The sequence below is a fragment of the Polyodon spathula genome, chromosome 13 (genome assembly GCF_017654505.1).
Source record: "Polyodon spathula isolate WHYD16114869_AA chromosome 13, ASM1765450v1, whole genome shotgun sequence".
NCBI classification, from domain to species: Eukaryota; Metazoa; Chordata; class Actinopteri; order Acipenseriformes; family Polyodontidae; genus Polyodon; species Polyodon spathula.
The window spans coordinates 1,289,947-1,315,453 of record NC_054546.1 but is presented as its reverse complement, the minus strand read 5'-3'; the positions used below and the strand labels follow the sequence as shown (position 1 = coordinate 1,315,453).

General features: G+C 37.8%; 1 protein-coding gene across 1 annotated transcript; it reads left to right on the top strand.

Moving 5' to 3' along the window:
• Window positions 1–1,992: 1,992 nt before the first annotated feature.
• Window positions 1,993–23,278, top strand: entpd1 (ectonucleoside triphosphate diphosphohydrolase 1). The gene is made up of 9 exons (XM_041269066.1): window positions 1,993–2,079; window positions 14,703–14,830; window positions 15,404–15,521; window positions 17,326–17,476; window positions 17,982–18,141; window positions 18,640–18,873; window positions 20,958–21,341; window positions 21,930–22,067; window positions 22,872–23,278. The coding sequence occupies exons 1-9, from the start codon at window positions 2,064–2,066 to the stop codon at window positions 23,079–23,081; spliced, it is 1,539 nt and encodes a 512-aa protein (XP_041125000.1). The 5' UTR covers window positions 1,993–2,063; the 3' UTR covers window positions 23,082–23,278.
• Window positions 23,279–25,507: the final 2,229 nt, after the last annotated feature.

The window sequence follows — 25,507 nt, the reverse complement described above, 5'->3', positions numbered from 1 at the left end:
TTTATTGTAATAGATTGTGTTGCTTTCGTGGAAAAAGTGTATCCTTCAATACATTTCAAGGCAGCTTGAAAAATCAAACACTAGCCTATTGTTTGAAGCATGGTAGATCTTGGTCTACATTTATCACTGAATATAGATTAAAGCAATTTTTTTTTTTTTTTTTTTTTTTTTTTAAAAAGCAACTACTTCACAAGCAAATTGGTTTTACATCCCATTATTAACTGGATAAGTTTTCCATTACTGTGGAAGTTTTTTAAAGCAAAACTAAATCTGCAAAGCAGATGAGATTCCAGACACAGGATGCCCTCCATTGGTTTCTGACAAGTGGAGACATAATCAACAATCGTTTATTGGACCACATGAAGTGATGCATAAGTAGTATTATAAAAATAGTTTAAAACAAGAGAAATGCATTAATTTCATTGATATTTAGGTAACTGATGCTCTGTTCACGTCAACAAATGTTGAAATAAAACTTGTGAAGAGTCCAAAGGGTTTCCAAGTTTACACTGTGAGAAATCAGTTGGCATGACACTGCTGACACCTGTAATTCTCAATGCAAATCAGTTTGACCTTTTGTGCATTAATAAAATAAAGTTACATTTTTAAATAGCATGATACAAAGTACAGTTACGCTGCACTGATGAGCCCCAAACAGGGCAAAACATGTCTGCAATTACTGTACTTTGACTTTTAAAACACCATGAATGTAGAAGACTTTTGGCACTTTCACACAATTTGATTGGTTGTTCTAATGCTGATGTTTGCATATCCCGATTACGCACAATTCCATAGTTACTGCTTACTCCCACCTTAACTTGAATGCTACTTGTGTATGTATATATATATATATATATATATATATATATATATATATATATATATATATATATATATATATATATATATATATAAAAAAGCTGGCTATATGTAGCAGATAACAATTTATTATAAGTGTCATTTAGGGATTCCTATTAAATCCATACAGTCAAGTGACTACCCATTTCACAGTTATTCATATCTATTGTTTTTGTATTATATTTAGTAAACCTTATAATCAGAGCCAGTGATCTGTTGTAGCAACATTTGCCCTAGTGTTTACTAGACAGGAAAGGTAGCACCAGCTATAGGAAGTGCCTGTGTCTGACATTTTATAAATAGGAATTGAGGAAATGAGAAAAACAGATGCATGCTACGATGGTCTTCTATCATGCATGCATTCTGCAGTCATAGAGGCTGTGTGTGGTCATGCATTGTGCTGTCATAGAGGCTGTGTGTGATCATGCATTCTGCTGTCATAGAGGCTGTGTGTGATCATGCATTGTGCTATAGAGGCTGTGTGTGATCATGCATTCTGCTGTAGAGGCTGTGTGTGATCATGCATTCTGCTTTTGTTTGTCTCTTTGGCAAAAGAAATCTGGTCACTGCATCACTGAATGATTTCATGACAAAAAACAAAAATAACAAAGCCATGTTAGGCAAGGCAACACTGGAACGTGCAAAAATTAATGACCTATTAAAAATATGGTATCAGTATATTACAAGGCATCCATAGTGGTTCCAACAAAATATGTGTGTTTTAAATTGATAAGCAATTGCAGACTGCACACAATCTGTATAGATTTCCCTCTGTTTTGCTGTCACTGGGAGCAATGTAATGATCTCTATTTAGAAAAAAAAAATTAAAATGTAAAACAATATTTTAACCATAACCATTCTGCATGAAACATTTTAATTAAAAGTCTACTGGTGCAAATAAAAAAAAAAAAACTGTTCTTAACAGAAAATATTGTGCTTTAATCGTTCCAATACCTGGCTGGGCTTGAGCATCATCGACACACTAAACTGCAAGAAGTAACTGAAAGGAGAGGGCTGGACAGAGGAGGAGCTGCAGAAAGACATGCCCCTCCCACTGCTGTTATAAAGGGGCTGTGTTGATGGATAAGAGAGCGAGCGAGCGAGCTAGAGAGAGCAAGAGAGAGAGCGAGAGAGAGAGAGAGAGAGAGAGAGAGAGAGAGAGAGAGAGAGAGAGAGAGAGAGAGAGAATCTGACTGTGGGAAGTGATGGACACAAAGAGAGGTAGGAATAACAGCCTGTATCATACTCAAACACCACAGCTGAGAGCAACAAAGGAATCCAGTGAGAATGTTTTGAGCAATAGAAATGATGTGCAAACTCAAGCCTGCTTCCTATTTTTTCCTCAGCAGCTGTTAACTGGTTAGCGATTAAATGGAGATCTTACGCTGGAGAAAAAGCCTTTCAATTTAAAGGTTAACATTGTGTTACATTTGATAACCATTTAAGTTGACTGATTGTTCCAACAAAAGTGGGAGTGCTGTGTGTTGCATGCAAACTTTACAATTCAGCAGCATTCATAACTGGTTATCCCTCTGCCCTATACTGCAGAGGGCTGGTCCAGTTGCAGTTGTGTTGTTCATTCACTTTTGGGAATAGCTGCACAGGTTTGCTTTTTTTTCTTTCTCCTTCCTTATCCTGATAAATGCAATTTTCTTTCATACAAGTAACATCCATGTGCGTGTCAAACTTGCTGGAATGTTAAACTGTGAAAAAGGTCAATTAGGAGCACATGCTTGCTCCTGAGCTTGCTCTCCAATACAGCCTCCACAGCTAGTGCTGTCTGCTCCTCGCACTGCGCTGCTACAGTGTGTGCCTCCAGGGAATGTTACTTACAGATCACTGGCATTGCAGACACTGCCAACTGTTCACCCGCTAGCTCATAGCAACAGCCAGCAGCATAGTGGTTCTCTTTTAATTTACAACCGCAACAACACTAACTCTGAATCAGCCAGGCTGCTTTGCAAACACATGCAGGACATTTTTTCTTATTCCCTGAACCTTGGAGCATTTAGTTAAGGTTATGGTTAACGTTATCTATCAAACTGCTTTTGTGTTCTGTTTCTATTGATTAGTATTGACTCAAAGGTTTCATAGTACCAGTTTTTGCAATTTAATTCCTACTTGTCGATGCATTTCACAAAAGCTAACAGGCAGATTGCCTGTGATGGAGTGTATAGGGAGAGTGGAGGGAGAGTGTGGGAGTGCAGTGTATGACCAGACAGAAAGAATTGCAGCATAAGAGCATTCAACCTCCACGTACCAAGCTCAAAAAAGATAGTTCTTATCAGAAAGGAAGAAACAATTGCCTTTGTATGTGAAGTGGTCTCTGTTAGGTTACATTGTATTGCAGCAATTTAATCATGTTGAGTATTTTTGCAAGGTAGAGAACAAAGCTGGAAATTGGTTACAACCACATAGAAGCTATAGTAATGACCTGAACTCAATAGGAAAATACAATCAGTAATTTGAGCTTTGAGGTAAAACCGAAAGACACTGAGTCAAATGCATTAAAAAAAAAAAAAAAACCACGACTAGCAAAAATAGTTTGAAAGAGGAACCGCTTATGATGTTCTGAATCATTGCCATGGCAATAATGATCCTTGCCATGTAATAAAGATTCTAAGCGGTATTAGAATTGATGAATTGAACAGTGTTTGTTGTTTGAAATGTTTATCAAGCTTATATTGGTGTTAGTCTTTTACATTGTCATTAGTATTTTTTGCAATATCAAGGAAACAGAACTGCCTGCATAACTCTTGGATACACTTGTTGCCAATGCGGTCAATAGCATCAGGAGGAAACAGATCCTGTTTCAGTGGTTTCCAAGTGGAGGTGAATGAGAAATATGTGATTTTCTCACCTAAACCTAAAATCTAATCTGAGAATAACATGAGGTTCTACCTAAAATCTAATCTGAGAGTAACATGAGATTCTACCTAAAATCTAATCTGAGAGTAACGTGAGGTTCTACCTAAAATCTAATCTGAGAGTAACATGAGGTTCTACCTAAAATCTAATCTGAGAGTAACGTGAGGTTCTACCTAAAATCTAATCTGAGAGTAACGTGAGGTTCTACCTAAAATCTAATCTGAGAGTAACGTGAGGTTCTACCTAAAATCTAATCTGAGAGTAACATGAGATTCTACCTAAAATCTAATGTGAGAGTAACGAGAGGTTCTACCTAAAATCTAATGTGAGAGTAACGTGAGGTTCTTTACGTAAAAAGCATTTTTAAACAAATGAGAGAATCCGGAAGGCTCTCACCCAACCTGTTAGTGGCACAACAAGACAAAAGAACCACTCTTATTTGTAATTAATTATTTACACCAGAAGGTTTTCTGGGTAATACTTTATATGAAGTGTCTCTGATTACTCTGTATTTACATCATAGTTACTTAGTAAATACATACTTACTTACACATAATGTGTAAATGTTTTTATGATCCAAGCCTGACCCATTTCTTATACAATTGTGTAGTTACATATAGCATGCAAAAAGATTTACATAACGTACATTGTAACTATGTATAATAACATTGTAATTATGTGTAAGTACACCTGTATTAAGTAATTAACTACTATGTAAATACACAGTCTTTGGAGACACTGCATGTAAAGTGTTATCGTTTTCTGTAATACTTGCTGTTCTAGTTCTCAAAGGAAATCCAGACTTCTGACAGGCTGCATACATTGTGAGGTCTCAGTGCAAACATTCCAGCAGTTCTAGAGTGCTGAGGTTACTTGTGGCTCTGGAATGCATGCAGCTGTGCTGGGCTGTCCCATCTAGAGACCCTGCGGAATGTGCTTGCATTGAACAGTGTGTGGGTTGGTGTGAAACACAGAAGGAAATTAGTGAATATATGAAGTTGCATTTCGGAAATAAAATAGTGTTGTATTTACAATGTGACAAACTTAAAAATAAACAAACAAAGAACAAAAAAATAAAGTATTAGTTGTGAAAAAATAACATCTCATTTGGGCATTGTCTTCACCTGTTAATAAGAGAGAAATTTATTTTTCTCTTAGTACAGCTCTGGCCAAAATTTTTGCATCTCCTAGAATTTTAGGATTGAGACATAATTAAAAAAATAAATACTATATGAACCTAATTGAGATTTTTTATTTCACATTGTGTAATCAAAGAAACTACACAATGATATCGCAAAAGTCTACCGGAAGCCATAATAGTTGTACAGTATTTCATGTTAGATTTCAAAATGTCACGTTTTTCCATTTTTGTCAGTTTTTTTTTAAGTATATGGAAAACTACAAAGCAGTGTGTAATTCAATATGTTAATGTACCATTATCTAGCAAGCTTCATTTGACTATGAAGCAAAATTAATTAAATGCTATAGGGTGAGGCAACACTTTTGGCCATAGCTGCCAAAGCTGACTTTTTTGCCGAACGTCAGTATATTTGGACACATTTCCTCCCTTTTTGTGTTTTTATTTTTGACTGAATATTTGTATTTGTTTATTCTTTTCAGGCAGAGTCATGCAAAGTAAATACTATAAGATCCAATCTGTCAGCTGGCTCATTAATAACCTCCCTTTAGGTTTGCTGCACTTCTGTACATAATCTGTGGCACAGCTCACACCTTGCAGTCCATCACTGTTCCCTGTTATGAGACACACCAGCTCACGTCCTCCTCACATTACAGAACAGTTTGTAGACACTGCTTCAGGACACACTCTTCACAACATTGCAACACAAATACTGTAAATGCACCTGCAACCACAAACTCATGTAAGACATCACAAAGGAAATGCTAGAGCTGCAATCTCCAGGTGCCCACACTACAAAGCAGGTCACAAACAACTCTGCACAGCCTCAACATTTGTGTTCAACTGGAACATTCATTCAAGGAACTTAGTCAAATAAATGTGGTTTTACCATAGACGCTGTAACTTGAAATACTGAGTGCAAATATGCAGACTGATGCCTACGGGCTTGTTTCTAACTACAGGAAATTCCAAACTAATGAAATTGACTCTTATTCATTATGCCAGGTTGTGTAAAACTTATAGTTTGACAGGAAGACTTATTAGACAATGTGACACGTCTGTGAGACACCATTCAAGTGCACATTATTATAACTCGACAGCGCATTTGGTGTTGATCACTTATAAAAGTTTACCATAGCAGGAGCACACCAAAGTGTAATAAAGCACAGGAAAAGCATGATTAAGCATAGGTAAGCATAAAAAAACAGCCAGGGATCATAAAGCATATTAATAAAAACATGGCAAACCAGGGTAAATGATAGTACATAGTACAACCATAGAAAAAGCATGGAGTAAAGATGCAAAAACGGCACATAGAAGTGCTGTGGTAAGCTTTTATAAAGGATAGCCCCAGAGGAAAGGTCAGAGCAGGGTTATATAGTTAGGCAATTCATGGCCAATACTACCGATAAAGATGCACATGGTGTGTACCTGCAGCATGCAGGCCCAGCATTAATCTCTCTCACAGCATGCACAGACTGTTTGATACATGTTGCTATGGTGTGGCGCAGAAGCACATGGATTAGAATTGAGCATGAGACTTAAAAGTGTCTCTTATTAAAAACATTAGCTATGCTTCCACAGCACTTCTAGGGTTCTCTGTCAGTAGACAGGTCTGCTTTTGTTCTCAAACACACGTTTTCATTTAATCTTTTCACTACATGTGGAAGCAATGAAGCAGTGCTCTGTTGCAGTTCTAGTCAAGTCATTAGATCTCTTTACAACTCTCTTCCCCATAAAATGTTGTTGCTATGACAAAACATGACTAACCAAAAGTGTTTATTTGTGTTGCTTCTAATCATGAAAAGCTATTTTTAATCAAAGCCTCTGGAGAGCTGAGTTAGTATACCGTTTCTAAATAACAAAAACAGATGGCTTGCCAGACGTGTTTCCATACTGTACATTTTCATCTCTTGTGTATTTATATGGCAACTTCACCACTATTGTCATGAAACAAAATGCTGCAAAAAACTCTCCCACACAGACACGACTGAAGTTTGTTGTTTGTTTTTGTTTTTTGCCACGGAACTCTGGAACGCTAAGATAAAACAGTGCATTTGGACACAGCCTATAAGAAACAGAAAGACTAACATTATGGATAATGCATTTCCTGGTATTAACACTGATGCGGGATAATTAGACTTTTACCTCAGAATTTCTGTTTGACACACCTTTATGTGTGATCTTCAAGTCAGGTAGACACACGTTAGGGTTAACACTTATGGTGTTTAACATGCCTGTAATTAAACATTAGTTTAAAGTCACTGCAAGTGTATCCTAACTGCGTTCATTGCTTTATGCAAAAGTCTTTAAAGCATAAACAGAAATCCCATATGAAAAGGTATTGCAGTAATAGTTTAGCCCCATGTTAAGAATACTGTCAGATTCTAAAACACAAGGACAGAGAGACAGCTGTTTCTGCCAATGAATTCATCATTTGAATACAGGGCTCATTGTATGTAGTAGAAGTCCTGTGTACACAGGATACCTGTTGTCAGTGCTTATCACTGATCTTGGGTATTGTCTTAGTGTTGTATGAGGTGATAGACTGCATAGGTTACATTACACTACCTTTCAGATTCCTCACGCAGTGTGGCAAATAACAAACTGTCATTCTATACCACAGTGTGGCTGAGTGGCTGTGTGGAAACCAATGCAGGAGTGATGCAGTGCAGTAATTAAACATACAGAGCCTTGTAATCAAGTTTGGAACAGTGAATCTTTATTTTTTTTTTCCAGGTCTGTTGACCTAAGCAATAATCCCCTGGCAATACACAACAACATGTACTGCACGGGGTAAACAAAAATGGGATTGCAGTCCCAACTAATAAACATAATATCTGACCCACAATAATACGTACACGGTCACCAGTCCTGGGTGCGTGCAGTAGTGCCACGTCGTTTCCCTTCCGGATCAATACGTTATTGCAATAGAGTCTCTCCCCCTTCCTAGCTGGCCGACTTCCCTTGAACCCTGGTTAAGAACTGTCAGGCTAGCCTGTCCAAGGAACTCTGTTCTCGCTGCTTAAAGCCCACACAGGTCGGGAGGGAGATTTGCGACCAAGAATCATTGTATTTCTGTCACACACAGTCACTGAGGTACTTGAATCTATTGTGTTAGTTGTGTTTACGCTTTAGGTGGGCCTACAGTATTCTCCCCATTACTGTATCTGTCCTTTTATTTTCTTATGCAATGATACACATTGTATTTTCTGTGTCACATGACCATCTGCCCTTTATGATTGCTTCATAAGGGGTGCATCCAATAAGCAGAGCGTTCTCTTGTGGCGCCCTGTAACATATTGTAACAACAGGTCAGTTTGGATTGCTTGGGACTGGACGTTGGGAGGGGAGCGGGAGTGAGTCTCCTGTCTTCCCTGCCGTTTGTGTGTGTGTCACCCTGCTTGAGTCTGTGAGTGGAAACGCGTTTCATATCTAGGCAGTGTTAACGTGTTGCTTAGGGTGTCATGTGCACAGTGCAGCTGTATGAGAAAGGGGTCTGTGTGGACTGCACTGTGATTTGTGTTTGGTTCCGCCAGACGCTTGCTCAGGACCAAGGATCTGAGCGATTGGTCAGTGTGTATGTAAATGTGCCCTTGTGTGTGTGAACCAGTAGGACTCGGGGGATCTCTATCGGGTTTGGGTTGGGTTGGGTTGTGTCGTGTTGTTGGTGTTGCCGTTGCCTACTGTTTTTGCTAAAAACAACGTCCTTTTTGCGGACAAGATACGCCTCCGCTACAATATGTTAGCAGTTATTGAACTGTGTGTTAAGAGTGAGCAGTTTCACAACAGCAGGCAAGAAACCGTTGTGTATTAAAACAGTTGCTTTAAGTGAGTTTTGCAATCTTTGTATAATTCTTTCAATGTAATTACTGCTACTATATTTTTGTTATAAAGTTACTGAAACTTGTTTTAGTTTAACATCTTGAGGCACGAGTCAGATGTGCCAAGTTATAAATTGTCCATGTTTACTTTTGTAATAAAATCATCATTTAAAAAAATACTATGATTGACTCACTACTATCGCTCTCAGTGGGCAGGTCGTTCAAATATAAAGCACCACTTAACGCTCTGGGAGCGCTCTGCCTATTGAATACACCAGTCTCCACTTCCTTAATCTTTACCGCGTCTTATCACAAGGCTGCATTCTTATACTGCTTGCTTCTCTTTTTATCCTGCAGCTGTTCTTTTGTAACAGAGAGTTCTGATAAGAAGAAAGAGTAGGGCCTACAGTCCAGGTTCATGGTGTTTTTTCAATGAGCCACTGAAAAGCCAGAATGGGAGAACACAAAACCGAATTTTGACTAAATTCATACAGGAGCATCTAGAGCAGTCCATGAGAGGATCTACTGACGCTATCTGCTGTAAAATTACGCTTTAGATGTTTTGTATTGCTGTAACTTTAAAGCATATAAGTCAGTCTGAAACAGAGTTCTCCTAATAGGTTGTTTATTAGGGCATACTAAATTCAAACAGGGTTATTCCAACTATCCCTCACAATATAGAAATGATCCAAATTGACATACAACACATTTAACAACCAAACAACCAAACGAGCAAGATGGGCCGAATGGCCTCCTCTCGTTTGTAAACTTTCTTATGTTCTTATGTTCTTATAAAAGTCTGATATAGTTTGACAATGTTAGCTAAAGTTGGACACTGTCATAGATATTATTTCTTTTCCAAGGCAGTCCTTTTATTAGTTTTCAAAAAGTACTTTAAACAAAACAATATTTTTTGGTTGAAATTACCTGACGCTTCTTTGGTAATTTTGTTATGCAATAGATAGACAATACTAGCCACAGTACTACTGTAATTAAAGAGTGCAAGTTTGTTTAGTTTGTGCATGGGAAGACAGATAATATATTTCCAGGCAGTAATACTTATCTTTTACCTTTCCAAGTGGAAAAACAGCATGACTTGACATCATAATATATTACAGGCTTATACATGCATGAAATGGGTAGCCTCGGGCAGTTGGTTGGTTGGTTTATTTTGCAACAGGTATTACATGAAAACACAAAACAATTGCAGGAGTGCTTCAGTTAACCCTAAAACTACAAAATGTTCAGTTGTAAAACAAAATTGTGTGTGCTAAACAAAATTGTGTGCTCTAAAAGGAAGCTGAGCAGTAAAGCAGAAAAGTGATTTCTGCTTGGTTGTGCCTGACAACAAAGACCTTTATTCATTGATAACAGCTTTTGTCTTTATGCATTATGCTGGTGGTCAAGGAAAAGACATGAGAAGACTTAGCTGGGCAGACAGGTTCCAGTATTCAGTGTTTCAGCAACTCACTCTCAGACACATGGCTGGACATTGAACTGTATATTGCTTGTGTTCTATTTATAATTTCAAACAGTTCTAGTAGTCACACTACCAGTTTTAAAGTTGGTTAGTTCTACATTTCTGGCTTTGAAAGTGATACAAAGTCACATGGATGTACAGTGAACTGTCTGTGTTTTGTGTGTGTTCTTTAAAACATACAATATATATAATATAGATATATATATATATATATATATATATATATATATATATATATATATATATATATATATTATATATATATTAAAAAATTTTTGTTTTGTCCTCAGACTTACTTAGACTGTAGTCTTTGACTAAAGGAAATTGAATGTTTTTAGGACTTTTAAATCCTGAAAATACGTACACCCTAATCCCCATATCAAAATAATTGAAGTCACAACAACCAATAACTGCGATGTTGTCACCAAACAAATGTCCAGAACTGTCTCACGTACCGTGTCTAGGTCAAAATTGTAAAGCAATGATCTTGTAGCACTTCTGTGTTCATAGATGTAGATGGACTGTAACCAAGATCCCACGACAACTGAATTCTTGAGCAATAACAAGTTTACTGTTATCTCTATATACAGTAGATTAATCACTGCGGTATTCCCTGCTAAGAGCATTGTCAGGTTAAAGCATGTCGAGTATTGCTCAAACAGATGCATAACCGCTGGGAGATTATCTGGACTAGAATTATTGCAGCTAAAATTATTATTATTATGGATATTATTATTATGAACATTATTACTATTATTATTATGCATATGATAGACCACTCCATCTCATAATGCTCTTTATCATGCTTTAATGAATATACTGGTTTTTGTCTCTAAATGGTGCTCATTCTGGGAGATGATAATAACTGCACTTGCTCTCACGTGGCTCTTCCGCTGCTGTTTTATACTGTTCTGAAACACAAGTGCTGTTTTTTTTTTTTCCTATGTGTTTTCAGATCCTTTTGTATGATATACAGTATTCTAGTGAAGCTGATTCTGGTAATGAAGTAATTTCTCCGTTGATGTTTGAGCTAGGAATAAGAAGGAATTCTGTAAATAAACAATATTGTAGCTGCAGAAATGAGCAACACAAAGCAAGAACCAGCTCTGTATCACCGACACATGGCAAGTGATGAGAGCATAGAGAACAATAGAAACTGATACAAATGAAATGCAATGCCTTACATTTACAAGATGATTTCCTTTGGGGATTCCTAGACACAGGGGTACTATTGTGGGGTACATGGATGAGCACAAGGGTACTATTGTGGGGTACATGGACAAGCTCCTGAGTTTCATCTTTGATATTGTTCATGTCTTTTACCATAGCAGACAGTGGCAATATTCCTGTGGTTATTTGAGAATCACAGTCTGAGTTTGTAAAGGTGTAGCACTGTGGAATACTCTTGCAGTATTAGGGGTGGTGCGGTCTGCATTGTGCTTCAGGGAAGGATAGAAAGATGCTGCATTTGGCTGAATATCAATTGCCCTAAACAGAGAGCTGCCTGGCTGCCTGGTACCAGCACAAACAAGCACCATTCTGGGCAATCCTACCTTCCTTCCAGCACTAGACAGAACTAGAATGTCTAGCTATTCTGTACAGGCATAGTGCTCCCTTATATTTCCCACTCAGATATTTCCCGTTTGGTTAAGTTATGGCTGGAGTTCATTAGAAACTTCAATGCTGTGTTGATTCAAGGGGCACAGAGAAAGTAATAACATACTGGAAGTGGCAGGACATCTGCAACAATCCATTAACTGATTAAGGCTGCTTTATTTTTATAGTTTTGATCTGTGTTGATTTTTCCTTTATTCTTTTATTTACTGTTATACATAAATTGCACAAAGCTTTTGAATACATAGTTACACTTTTTCTGGGAACAGCAACTTTCTCAGTCCCAAAGTCCTATCTGCAACCATAATCTAATAAGGGGACAGTTTTTATGAAAATGATTGGCCCTTTATCTGACTATATATCTGAGCATTGAATGGCTGCAACAATATAAGGATGGTATGACGTATTAACAATGAAAGGACTAAAGTATAAACTTAATGGATAGCTTGAGATTGCTGGTAAATAAACATCCCTGTCTTTTAGGATATATGTATCTTCACCAGGTAAAAAACTGAATCTCTAAAAAGTGCTCAAAAAGTATGATTATGGTCAAGGCAGAAGCAGCAAGTCTTGAAGCGTGGCCTGAAAAACATATTTGATTCTAGAATGAGAGTGTTTACACTTAGGCGTGTGGAATGTGTTCTGTCTGCTGAATCTTGAGCTCCAGCGTCTGTTCTTGTCAGTGCCTGAGAGATCATCAGGATCACAGGGAACTCCTTCCTCTGACATCATAAATCAGGGAGTGGAATTCTCCTTCCAGTGCCAGAATAAACAAGGGCAAAGGGAGTTCCGCAAAGGAATCGAACAAGCGAGCAGTTACTTCAACACGTTCTCAAAACAGAAACAAGCAACAGAGAAAGAAATCCAAAAACGCCTTTTGTTTCTTCCTAGTGACAGCTAATAAATTACAAAAGCGTTCATCTTTACAGTTTGTACCTCTCATGATTGGCGTTCACCATTAAATAGTTTCCACTGCTCAATTCTCTGTTTCCATGCCAACGCTAATAAGCTACTTGGAAATGGATTGAGAACACAAGCCAAGAAAAATACCTCTGAACGCTGTTTCACCCTAAGAAGGATTCTCTCTTGTAGCCTTTGCTGCCTGTTCAGGCCTTTCTGGCTGTGTGTGGTCTTTAACAAGTTTGCTTGTTTTAATTGCTGATTTGATGCAACATGTGCAACTACTATAGGCTTAACAGCATAACCCTAGCAATGAGTTAATTAACAATGAGTTAATTAACAATGAGTTAATTAACAATGAAATATTTAGCAATGAGTTATTTAGCAATGGGTTCTGTTCAATAAAATATGTTCCTAAAATCGTGAGAGGTAACGTATGCTATCTTGATTAATAGAAGGTGGAAGGATGTTGCTTATAAGCACTTGTAGAAATCTGAAGCTCCTGAATTCAAATGACAAAAATATATATATATATATATATATATATATATATATATATATATATATATATATATATATATATATATATATATATATATATATATATATATATTATACTTATTGCAGCTACCCTGAGGTCCTGTGTTGTGCATTATTCAATAATGTATGAGCCTGTATCCTATGTGTGCCAAGAAAGAGATTGGTTGAAATATGAACCAAAACCGTTGAGCTGTAGCCTTTGAACATTGTATTACTCTTGTAAAGTTATGCAATATATAAAGACATTCACCCAGGATGCTGGAGAGACCAACCTTTATATAATTAACTAGGCATGAAAAAACAGATACAGATAATGGATAAAGCTTAGATATAAATGCTTTATATTGTTAGGGCCACTTTTGTGCATTATGATGTGCTTTTCTGTCTTAAATGGATGTGTTACATGTGCATTCGTGCTTGTTACTAAACAGGTAGCAGAGAATCAATGCAGAGGTGGTAACCCTGTGCTTGACATGCTGTAATTATGAATTCTGAATAAATCCAACATTTTTTTATCTCTCTGAATCCCAGGTCTTAGAGAAGTATAATAGGGCACTGCATTTACAAAAAGAAAGCTAAAGCGTCAAAGAAAGCTAAAAGAAGTATAGAACTGGGACACTGGTAAGAGGATAGTTTCCCATGAAATCAATGCAGCTTGTCCTTTAGAAGGTAAGCCACAGGATTGTTGCACCTTATTGGATTCACTTACAGAATACCACACATTATCTTCTGGAAGTTTCTGTATAGCTACAAGAAAAGTAAGTCACTGTAAGCTAAAATAGACAGTTAATCTGATTTACATTTAACATTCCCATGAAGTGCCTTTCTAGACATCTATTATTGTATTAGCTCAGCTTGAGGATGTTCATTGATGTGAACGGTTCTAATGGATGTGGTGTTTGCTGACCTAGTTTCTCATGACCATTCTTTGTACGTAATGTATTCAAGATTTCAGTAAAAGTCACACAGGATGTCCGCTAGGTTTGAATAGTCATCCTGACTGCATCTGCTGAGAATATGCAGCAGGACAGCCTAACAATATATGAGATGTGCCTGTGCTGGCCCTAGGAGCACAGCTTGAATAAACTAAACTGAACTAAATATAGTTAAAACAATCCCAACTCAGAGTCGAGCTGTTGGGCTGGGCTTTTAGTTGCTATGCTCTCTGCCTTTGGAACTCCATCTTCACTCATATCAGGAATGCTGGCACAGTTTAATCTTCTAAATCAATTCTAACAACATATTTGTTTGCGTTGGCTTGTTCTTGAGCTGGATTGCCTGGCCTTCAACTTTTTCTTTTTTGTTTGATAGAGTTTTTATTGTAAAGTACGCTGGGAATGCCCGCATGAAGCATGCTCTATACGAGGCGTAGCATTGTATTGTACTATTAAATTTGTGTGTAATTTATATACAGGTTATGCAATATCCATGAGGCGAGCAGTATATTCTTTGCTTAAGGCCTTCTTTTCTTAACTTCCAGACATGAAACAGAAGAACCCCTGGCACAGGCACCTCATTGTGATCATCGCATTCCTCTTTGTTGTGGGAATTATCGCATTAGTTACGACAGCTGTTGTACAGAACAAGCCTCTTCCCAAGAACAACAAGGTAAATTAATATGAAAACTTGGAATTTAGTAACTCACTAATTAATCTTTCCAAACTACTACATAGTAACTGTTATCTGAATAAAAGGTTTGTTGGTAACACTTAAGTGTCTCTAACTACTGTGTGTTTACATATAGCAGTTACTTAGTAAATACATGTGAACTTACTCTTTTTCTGATACAATTGTATTCTTACATATATTATGCAAAAAGATTTGCACGTCATATACTGTATATATATAAAATCAAATGGTGTGTCATAAGGCTTCAGAGGGCTGACGTGATGTACTCAGCAGTGGAACAGGCAGCTCCAATGATGTATCAAACTGGCTTTCATGATGCTCCACTGCTCTGCATCCAATAATCTGTAAACTAAAGAGACTCAACTCTAGGCTGATTCATTCAAGGAATGTTTTGTATGAATAATTGAGGAATGCATCACAAACTAATACTTATGTCAAACTGTGCGTGGATGCAAAGTACTGTATGACTATATCTTGTTTCATGTACACTTATTACATTTGAAATACTGACCCTGCTTCTAAAGAGTTGGCCTGTGCTCTGCTTCTCCACAGTATGGCATCGTCCTGGATGCAGGTTCTTCTCACACCTCCCTGTATATCTACGAGTGGCCAGCAGAGAAGCAGAATGACACTGGAGTCGTGCAACAGCTGCATGTCTGCCATGTCACAGGTACACAGAGCATGCAAGCAGCGTCTGCAGTCAGGAGGGCCCAGGGAGGGCCCAGGAAGGAGCGAGGGCCTTTAGCTGCTCTGATCCCTGCCTTTGCAACTCCTTCCCGAGTCATGTCAGGAATGCTGGCACAGTCGAGTCTTTGAAATGAAATTTTAAACAGATTTGTTTGCGTTGGCTTATTCTTGAGCTGGATTGATTGGACAAAGGCTTTTTTGTTTTTTATTTTGTAGTTTTTATTGTTAGACATCCTGGGAGTCTCTACATGAAGAGCGCTATATAAAAGCAAATGTATTGTCTACTTTTGTGCATATTACAAACATCCTCGAGCAATTCTTCAGTTCTCTGAAACGTGTTTGTTTTTCCATTACTCTGTGATTCCTCCTTGCTAGAGGCAGTTACAAACAGGAGTGCATGAAGCAATTTGCATAACGTTATTCACTTAACACAGACATGTTGGTGGCTGAGATCAATAGAGCCGGAGATTATGAGAGCAATGTTCCATAATGAACAATCAGGATTTTATACATCAAATATACTGGCACTTTGACCCATTCTCACAGGCAAGAGAATCCTCTTGGGTAAGAGTTGGAGATATATGCAAGACTATAAAAGTGACACACGACCGCCTCCACAAATCATTTACAGTGTGCATTGCTTTTCTCTGCATGATATATTTTTGATGAAGTCATTTACTTTTACACGTTTTATACACATGAAAATCGAAGAGTAACTCTTCTATGTTATTAGTGCAAACACAGGACAATGCAATCGAGTCATTTAAATGTATATGAACAATCTTGATGATGATATTATAGCTTTCGAAGATCAGGAAAGAGTAATGAAGCCTTTAAAACTTGTGCATTAGCACCACACTTCAGGGCATAAACAATTTCTAAATACGGTGACTATGAATATTCTCAGTGCCATTTTACAAAGCGATGCCTGTAGCTCTTTAGAAACAGTGCACGTATTAGTTGTCCACGAGAAAGACAAAGATTTAAAGGTGAAATGGTTTAGGGCCTACATTTCCTGTTACAAACTTCAGTTCATCTTAATTAAATACATTTGTGTTTGGAAGTCCATCCCAGTAAATACTGTAGGGCGTTTATAAACAGGACATCATTTTTGGAACATTTCTGCTGTGGTGTTTTTTGAGTTAGGAAATGTGTATCTATTTATTGGATGTATTTGGATGTATAACTTTTTCAGGTGTGTTCTGGGCAAGAGACAAAAACATTATTTTTACAAGATTGGAAAAATATTTAATAAGAGCAACAATTTTGGCTGGCATGTTTATTATTATTATTATTATTATTATTATTATTATTATTATTATTAATAATAATAATAATAATAAATATATAATAATAATAATAATAATAATAGTAAAGCCTGAGGAAATTGGTCCGGGATGAAGATATATGTATACTTTTTTTCTTTTGCACAAAGTTCAGTTGTTACTCTGATTCATATTTCTAAAGTATTTACTCCAGTCTTTAATTGCCTCTTATTTTACTGATAGAGGGAAGACACCTAAAACTCTCACAAGATGTCAGATGTTCATTCAAGATTGGAGGAAACACTTTGAAAGTCCCTCTGTGTCTTACTATCTAAGTGCTGTGTATATTCATACAGCTGCTGTATGAGAGTGTTTCTATTTTCCAGAATGCTAGGAAGACCACTAGTTGTCTCTCCCCATCTATCTAAGTGCTGTGTATATGCATACAGTGGCTGTATGAGAATGTTTCTATTTTCCAGAATGCTAGCCACTAATTGTCTCTCCCCATCTATTGAAACACAGGCCCTGGAATCTCCAGTTATGCAATGGACCCAGAAGGGGCAGGGAGATCTCTACAAGATTGCATGGATGAGGCGAAAAGAATAGTCCCCGAAAGAAGACACAAGGAAACCCCAGTGTCCCTCGGAGCTACAGCTGGCATGCGGCTCCTCAAGTATTTCATTTAACTGCAGTTAACAAGCTGACAAGCGCTCAGGATTCCATGATAGTTTCATGACTGTCCCGGCCTCCCCTCCTCTCCCCTGAACCATGTTTAATGAATAGGTTCCATGCTATAACACTTAATTGCTTTAAAAAGGAACACATTGTGTCTCTTGAATCCTCTCTGTGTTATCTCACATTGTGCCTCTTGCATCCTTTCTGTGTTGCCTCACATTGTGCCTCTTGCATCCTCTCTGTGCTGCCTCATATTGTGGCTCTTTCATCCTCTCTGTGTTGCCTCACATTGTGCCTCTTACATCCTCTCTGTATTGCCTCACATTGTGCCTCTTGCATCCTCTCTGTGGTATCTCACATTGTGCCTCTTGAATCCTTTCTGTTTTGCCACACATTATGCCTCTTGTATCCTCTCTGTGTTGCCTCAAATTGTCCCTCTTTAATCCTCTCTGTGTTGGAGTCGCTGTGCATTCAGCAGGACTTTTGTGTGCTTTGACTTCCAGGCTGCAGAACCCAGAAGGCTCTGACAAGGTTCTTTCATCTGTGCAAAAAACGCTGTCCTCTTCCCCCTTCGAGTTTCAGGAGGCACGGATCATCACTGGACAGGACGAGGGGGCGTATGGGTGGATCACAGTCAACTACCTGATGGGTAACTTCAAACAGGTATATCCAGTCTCACTGTGGTATACTGTAGGTGTGTACTGTACGTAAAGAAAATCAACAGGAGATGTCAATGCAGTGAAAATTAAATACGTTTTCATTAGTTAATGGTATTAAATTGAAGTTGCGCTGTTAAAAGTACTGAAGTGATTTGCAGTGTCAACAAACCTCACCACTGTCAGCTTAAAAGGTTTCCTCGAATAATGCCTGGACCGTATCAAATATATACAGTAGAAAAAAAAATCAAAAAACATCCAGATATTTGCCTACCATAATTATCCAAGCATAGCACACACCCCTTTTACAAAATGATAAATTTATATTATTCAATATTACTGCCAGGGTAGTGTACCGGAGGTGCACATTATACATCCGGTGAAAGTCAAGGCAGCTCAGTCATGCATGTTGTACACAGATGGGTGTTGTATTGGAACATTACAGTATGTCTTTTCATTACTGTCAGCAGCTGATCTCGTTGTCTCTCTGTCTCTTCATCTCCAGGGAAGCGGGTGGTTAAATCTTTGGCCCAAGCCTGAGACCACAGAGACGCTGGGGGCTCTCGATCTCGGGGGGGCTTCCACACAGATCACATTCGTTCCAGAAAGAGAGATCGAGTCTTTAGAGAGTTCCTTATATTTCCAACTGTATGGCAACAAGTACAACGTTTACACGCACAGCTTTCTCTGTTACGGAAAGGATCAGGCTCTCAAGATCACGCTGGCTAAACAATTACAGGTAGAGCTAACATAGCTGAATTACACTATTCTAACCAGGGAAGAAAGATGGCTCAAATAGAGAGGGAGTATCACATGTGTTCTGTATGATTATGGCATTTCTATTGCAATGTAGTCCAAAATAGCTATGCAAACCCAATCAACGGATTCAAATCCAATCTGTGTATTCTGGGTGCATATGGTGATATTTGTCCAGTTCTTAATTTAATTTAAGGTAATTATTATTCTTTTTTTTTCATCATAAATTGAAATGAAAAATAATTAAGCGGACATAAAGCTATCTGTAAGTTATGGAAACAATGCTCTCTATAAGGATGCAGTATGCCATTGTGATCTCGAGAAAGCCATTTCATTATCTCATGATCACAAGCCAATTTATAAGAACATAAGAACATAAGAAAGTTTACAAACGAGAGGAGGCCATTTGGCCAATCTTGCTCGTTTGGTTGTTAGTAGCTTATTGATCCCAGAATCTCATCAAGCAGCTTCTTGAAGGATCCCAGGGTGTCAGCTTCAACAACATTACTGGGGAGTTGATTCCAGACCCTCACGATTCTCTGTGTAAAAAAGTGCCTCCTATTTTCTGTTCTGAATGCCCCTTTGTCTGATCTCCATTTGTGACCCCTGGTTCTTGTTTCTTTTTTCAGGTCAAAAAAGTCCCTTGGGTCGACATTGTCAATACCTTTTAGAATTTTTAATGCTTGAATTAGGTCGCCACGTAGTCTTCTTTGTTCAAGACTGAACAGATTCAATTCTTTTTAGCCTGTCTGCATATGACATGCCTTTTAAACCTGCAATAATTCTGGTCACTCTTCTTTGCACACTTTCTAGAGCAGCAATATATTTTTTATAGAGAGTCTATTTTTTATAGAGTGGATCCCCACATTGTCTAGATGAAGACATTTCTGAGTCAACAAAAACTCCTAGGTCTTTTTCATAGATTCCTTCTCCAATTTCAGTATCTCCCATATGATATTTATAATGCACATTTTTATTTCCTGCGTGCAGTACCTTACACTTTTCTCTATTAAATGTCATTTGCCATGTGTCTGCCCAGTTCTGAATCTTGTCTAGATAATTTTGAATGACCTTTGCTGCTGCAACAGTGTTTGCCACTCCTATTTTTGTGTCGTCTGCGAATTTAACAAGTTTGCTTACTATACCAGAATCTAAATCATTAATGTAGATTACAAATAGCAGAGGACCTAATACTGATCCCTGCTTTCTGGAAATCTAAATAAACCTTGTCATATGCTTTGCAATTATCTATTATCGATGTTGCATCCTCAAAAAAATCAATCAGGTTAATTAGACACAATCTCCCTTTCCTAAAACCATGTTGACTGTCTCCCTGGACACTGTAACCATGTAGGTAATCTTCCATTTTGGATGTTATTATAGTTTCCATAAGTTTGCATATAATAGAAGTCAGGCTTACTGGTCTGTAGTTAGCTGGTTCAGTTTTGTTTCCCTTTTTGTGGATCGGTATTACATTTGCAATTTTCCAGTCTGTCGGTACCACCCCTGTGTCAAGAGACTGCTGCATGATCTTGGTTAGCAGTTTGTAAATAACTTCTTTCATTTCTTTGAGTACTACTGGGAGGATCTCATCCGGCCCAGGGGATTCGTTTATTTTAAGAGCTCCTAGTCCCTTTAACACTTCTGCCTCGGTTATGCTAAAGTTATTTAAAACTGGATAGGAACTGGATGACATGTGGGGCATGTTGTCCGTATCCTCCTTTGTAAAAACTTGTGAAACGTAATCATTTATTATATTTGCTATTTTTTTTTTCTTCATCTATGATTTTGCCATTTGTATCTCTTAGACATTTAACCTCCTATTTGAATGTTCTCTTGCTGTTGTAATATTGGAGAAACATTACTTCCATCTTCTCGAGATCCTGAGTTAGTTATCTTGTGATTTTGACATAACAGAGATTGTTTTCTTTTTCCTTTGTTCAATTCCGTGCCGCTGTAATTCGTCACATTGCTGTCATTGATATTATCTTTTAGCAGGAGTGTTAAAATAGGCTTAATACCCTGGAAGATCCACAAAGGAGTGATCCTCTGCCCCTCTCATTTCAGGCACATGTTTCAGGTAGCCTTGAAGATCCCTGTTTCAACCCGGGTTTTATTAAAGAAGTGTCTCTGCAAAGCGTCTACAGCAGCCCCTGCACTGCGGGAGAGAGGGACACAACCGGCATACAGGCCGGGTTCAATCTCACAGGAACAGGCAACGCAAAGCAGTGCCATGAAAACATCAAACAAATCTTCAACTTGACCCACTGCCAGTCATCCAACTGTTCCTTTAACGGGGTCTACCAGCCCCAGCTGCATGGCAATTTCGGGGCCTTTTCAGCATATTATTTTGTAATGGCTTTCCTAAATCTGACAACCAGCGAAAGGCCAGTCACACTGGTTGAAGCCAAGGAGAAAATAAAAGAGTTCTGTTCCACACCCTGGCAGAAAGTAAGTGACACTCCTCTAATATGTTTGATGTTTTGTTTACCTTTTGATTAGCAGATTAATGGCCACAAATTCCTAATGAATTCCGAGTGAATACCACAGGATTAACACACGAATATCTAAAGCACTTTCTCTGAGCTCTGAAGTCATTTTGAATTCAACCCTGCTAATTTATCATAATTTTAATAAACATTTAAGTTTCCCTTTCTTTGTGAATTTACTGTTTATTCTTCCCTAATTCATGCCTTCATACTCTCCCACTAGGGGATTGTGGGAAGTGTTAGTTCGTACATGTTATACGTATGAGCAAAGGAACATGGAATGAATACAGGTAATTAAATCCATATGCGTTAACAGGGGTCTGAATTCATGATGAATGCCTTCAGAACTCTGAGGAAGTGCATTAAAGACCCAGATGTTATTTCTGTGGAGTTGGAATTCATTAGGAATTTTGCATGACATTGTTTGAAAGTATTACCGCCTTTGCCATGCTGCTAGTCAAATGTGATTCCTGGAAGCCAAACCATTGCACAAATGAGACACCAACTAACTCAAGTATTGTTTTCTTTCTTTCATTTTTTTTCTTAACAGTTAAAGGAGGACTTCCCAAAAGTTAAAGACAAGTATCTGAGTGAATATTGCTTCTCAGGGAACTACATCTTGACCTTGCTTGAGACTGGATATAAATTCAGCCCGGAGAACTGGAACACAATTCGCTTCATTAAGAAGGTAAACTGAAAGCAGAATCTATCTTTAAATCTATCTTCACTGCACCCACATTGAGACACATAGGCTTTTAATAAACTACATATTGAGTTCTTGATTTGATAGCCTGCATCAACATGCAATGCAAGATGTAACCAAACCAGACACACAAAACGTATATATATATATATGTATCTCACACAAATAGTACACAAAAGAGCACAGTGAGTCACAATTATTCATTTAAACCATACGTAACAGGCAGTGTTGTGTATTGTGACATTTTTTGCATTGTGGTTCAGATGCTGGCTTGCGGTACGCAGGGACGCTGGTTCGCACCCAGCCTCCGCCCCATTAAACATAGTTCTGCTCATTAGACCAATTTAACTGACATCCACATTTAAGACAATGATCCTGTATGGCCAATGGGTGTCACTGTTGTTCCGTGTTGGGTGTGAAATCATACAGTACTGTACTTGAGTTCCGTGTGAAGAGCAATTCAGGTACCCAAGTCAGTGAACTGTTCATATGATAAATACAGTAAATGTGGAGCTGCAGTATTTTTATCAATGGTGCTGCATGCACAGACCTTGACATGTTTAATCAGTAATGTTTTCAATTCAAACACTCAGACACTCAAGCAGTTAGAGTAAGGCAAAATGCTTTCATTAAAACGTGTTGCGACAAATCTATGCAGTGCTATCTGCTCATGGTGATAATACCCTGGCATGAACATAGCTCATTAGAAAGCACAGATTCTGCTGATTTTGATAGAAATCGAAGCATGAGGGAAGGAATCGTATTGTAATTCTGTGTGTTCTTGTGCAGATTGGGGATAGCGATGCTGGTTGGACTCTTGGCTACATGCTGAATCTCACAAACATGATTCCTTCAGAGGCCCCCTGCTCTCCTCCTCTCCCTCACGCTGGCTACGTTTCCCTCATGGTCATATTCTCCTTACTCATCATGGGGCTCCTTGTCACCGTATGGCTTTGCTTTGGAAAGACCACTTGCACATCTCAGAAAGAAGTTATTTAACAATACACACGCACACGCGCACAGGCACACGCACACGCACACCACACTCAGACACATATCCACACACAACTGTGAACCCAGAATGCTGTCATTTGTTTCCCAAAGCACTGAGAGGGTTACGATAACCCCGTATTTCTGTTTGTTTCTTGTCTTTTTTTGTTTTTTTACTATGTATTGCTTTTCACTTTTTGTGTTTTTTACTATGTATTGCTTTTCACTTTTTGTGTTTTTTTTTTTTACTATGTATTGCTTTTCACTTTTTTTGGACACATTACCTCAAGAAGAAAAGTCTATGCTTTTGATATTATGTGGCATACCAGTCCTTTTTACCAGATGTGATGAAATGATATTGAGTAAACCAAATGTGGATAGACTTTTTATTTTCTGTTGGACACATTATCATGCCAGATATGCAAGAGCAGGTCATGTAGCAGCATTTCCATTGTGGATAATTTCATATCTGCTGAAAACGTTCTAAAATCAGTGTTTGAACCCAATTTTAACCCATTGAAGTGTTTTCTGTCAAACTTTTATTTAACATTCCTCCCCTTTCATAAATAACTTTCAAACACCTCTAATGATGGAAGTCCAGCGATGCTCAGGAGAATGCAGTAGGGATCAATTACAAAGTGAATTATGTCATTTGTATTATTGTTATTATTATTATTATTACTGTTTAATCTTAGAAAACCATTTTAAATGTATAAACAGATGCTGCACTGAATATCTTAGCCAACTATATAAAAACTATTTTTATATTTCTTTTTCTTGATTTGTTTTTCTACTATGTATACGCACACACGCTCGCACACACGCACGCACGCACACACACACAGATACATGTACACACGCACACAAATACACATACACACACAACACTCAAACAAGTATAAGACACCCAGATAGCTGGATTTAGAAAGACCCACTTGACAGGAAAACGCAGGCTCAAAGAAATACACACAACATGATTTTTAGTCTTCCACCAGAGGGCAGTATAACCTACTTTATGCATATTTCTACACTGTTTCATAAATATTAATTTGGCATTCTCTGCCTTATTATTCGAGTCCAGCCTCACTCTGACATTACCCCATCCTAAGCGTGACTGCAAAGCATAACACATATGTCAATGCTTCCACCTTACTGGAACCGATTAGCAATCCCAGTGTTACAAAACTTGCAAGAAACTTTTTTGAACACTTTCAAGTTCTGAGTTGTTCTTGGGGCAGTTTCATTACATACATGTATTGCAAAGAATGATCTGGACTATTTTTGTATTGTTATTATCTGACAATCTCGTATGTATCATTTTTGTTCTTTCATTTTAATAAACAAATCTCCAACAACAAATGATTTTGAAATCCTTCACTTGTTTACAGCTATCCCCGGAGCCGTCTATCAGCACGCATTTTCGTTTTTAATGAGGTGTTTTTGAATAAACTCAGCGTTGAATATCCTTACACTGTATAATATAAAAGTAAAGCAACATTCAAATTGTCCAGCCTGGTTTTTGGATAATTGAGTGCTATACTGAAGATTTTGGCTGAGCTTGAATTCTTAAGGACCTAAGCCATTCTACTAGCTTGGACTTATTCTCAAATGATTCAGGTGTACCAGCCCCATTTCACAGTTGAAGAACTCTAATTTGGTTCAGCAGAGATATTCATTTGTTGCAGAAGAATCTTGATCGTTAATGGGATTTATGGGTTAAGAATTAACAGATGTATGTTATTGGTTCCTTCAGCTGCTGGTGTGTACACAGGGCATTGCATTGCTAACGCCAAAGACATTGTGTCTCCTGATGACACTGATTTTGCTGTTTAGTTTAGTGCTTCCAGTCTTTGTGTATAGATATGCAGTATATATATGCGCTGAGCCAGGATTGATGTCTGTCCTGTGCGATCTATAATGCATTATGTAGTGGACTAGCATGACCAGTTAATAATAAACCCAGTACCGTACTGGAAAAGTGCACATACCATTTGCTCTGCAGGCATGACTGATTTCAGTGTTAAATGATCCACTAACTGTGTCCTTGGGGTTTCAATGTTATATCCATTTCAGCACAATTTGAAGGATTGTGTGTAATACTTAGCTGCAATATTTAATGACTTTTTTTTCAGCACTTTCTGAGCTTAATCTGAATTTCTAAAATCAAACCAAAAAAAAAATAATTATGACTAATAATAGTTTCAAATAGTTTTCTGTAGTCCCAAAGTCGTACTGCACACAGTGTATGCGAGCTCCGCCATTTCAGCCTGGAACATTTACTTTAGCGATGTTACTAAATAATACATTTTTAATACATACCTGTGTACTTTACAGATACATTTGCTTTTCATTTAAACAGTTTTGACTTCAAAGTGAACGTTTGTAGCATTGTCCCTAAATAAATAATCAATGTAAAATAAAATATATTTGAAAGA

Coding starts and splice junctions, on each gene's coding strand:
- entpd1 (XM_041269066.1), top strand. Junction 15,522..17,325: donor GCATGTCTGCCATGTCACAG/GTACACAGAGCA, acceptor ATTGAAACACAG/GCCCTGGAATCTCCAGTTAT. Junction 22,068..22,871: donor CAATTCGCTTCATTAAGAAG/GTAAACTGAAAG, acceptor GTTCTTGTGCAG/ATTGGGGATAGCGATGCTGG.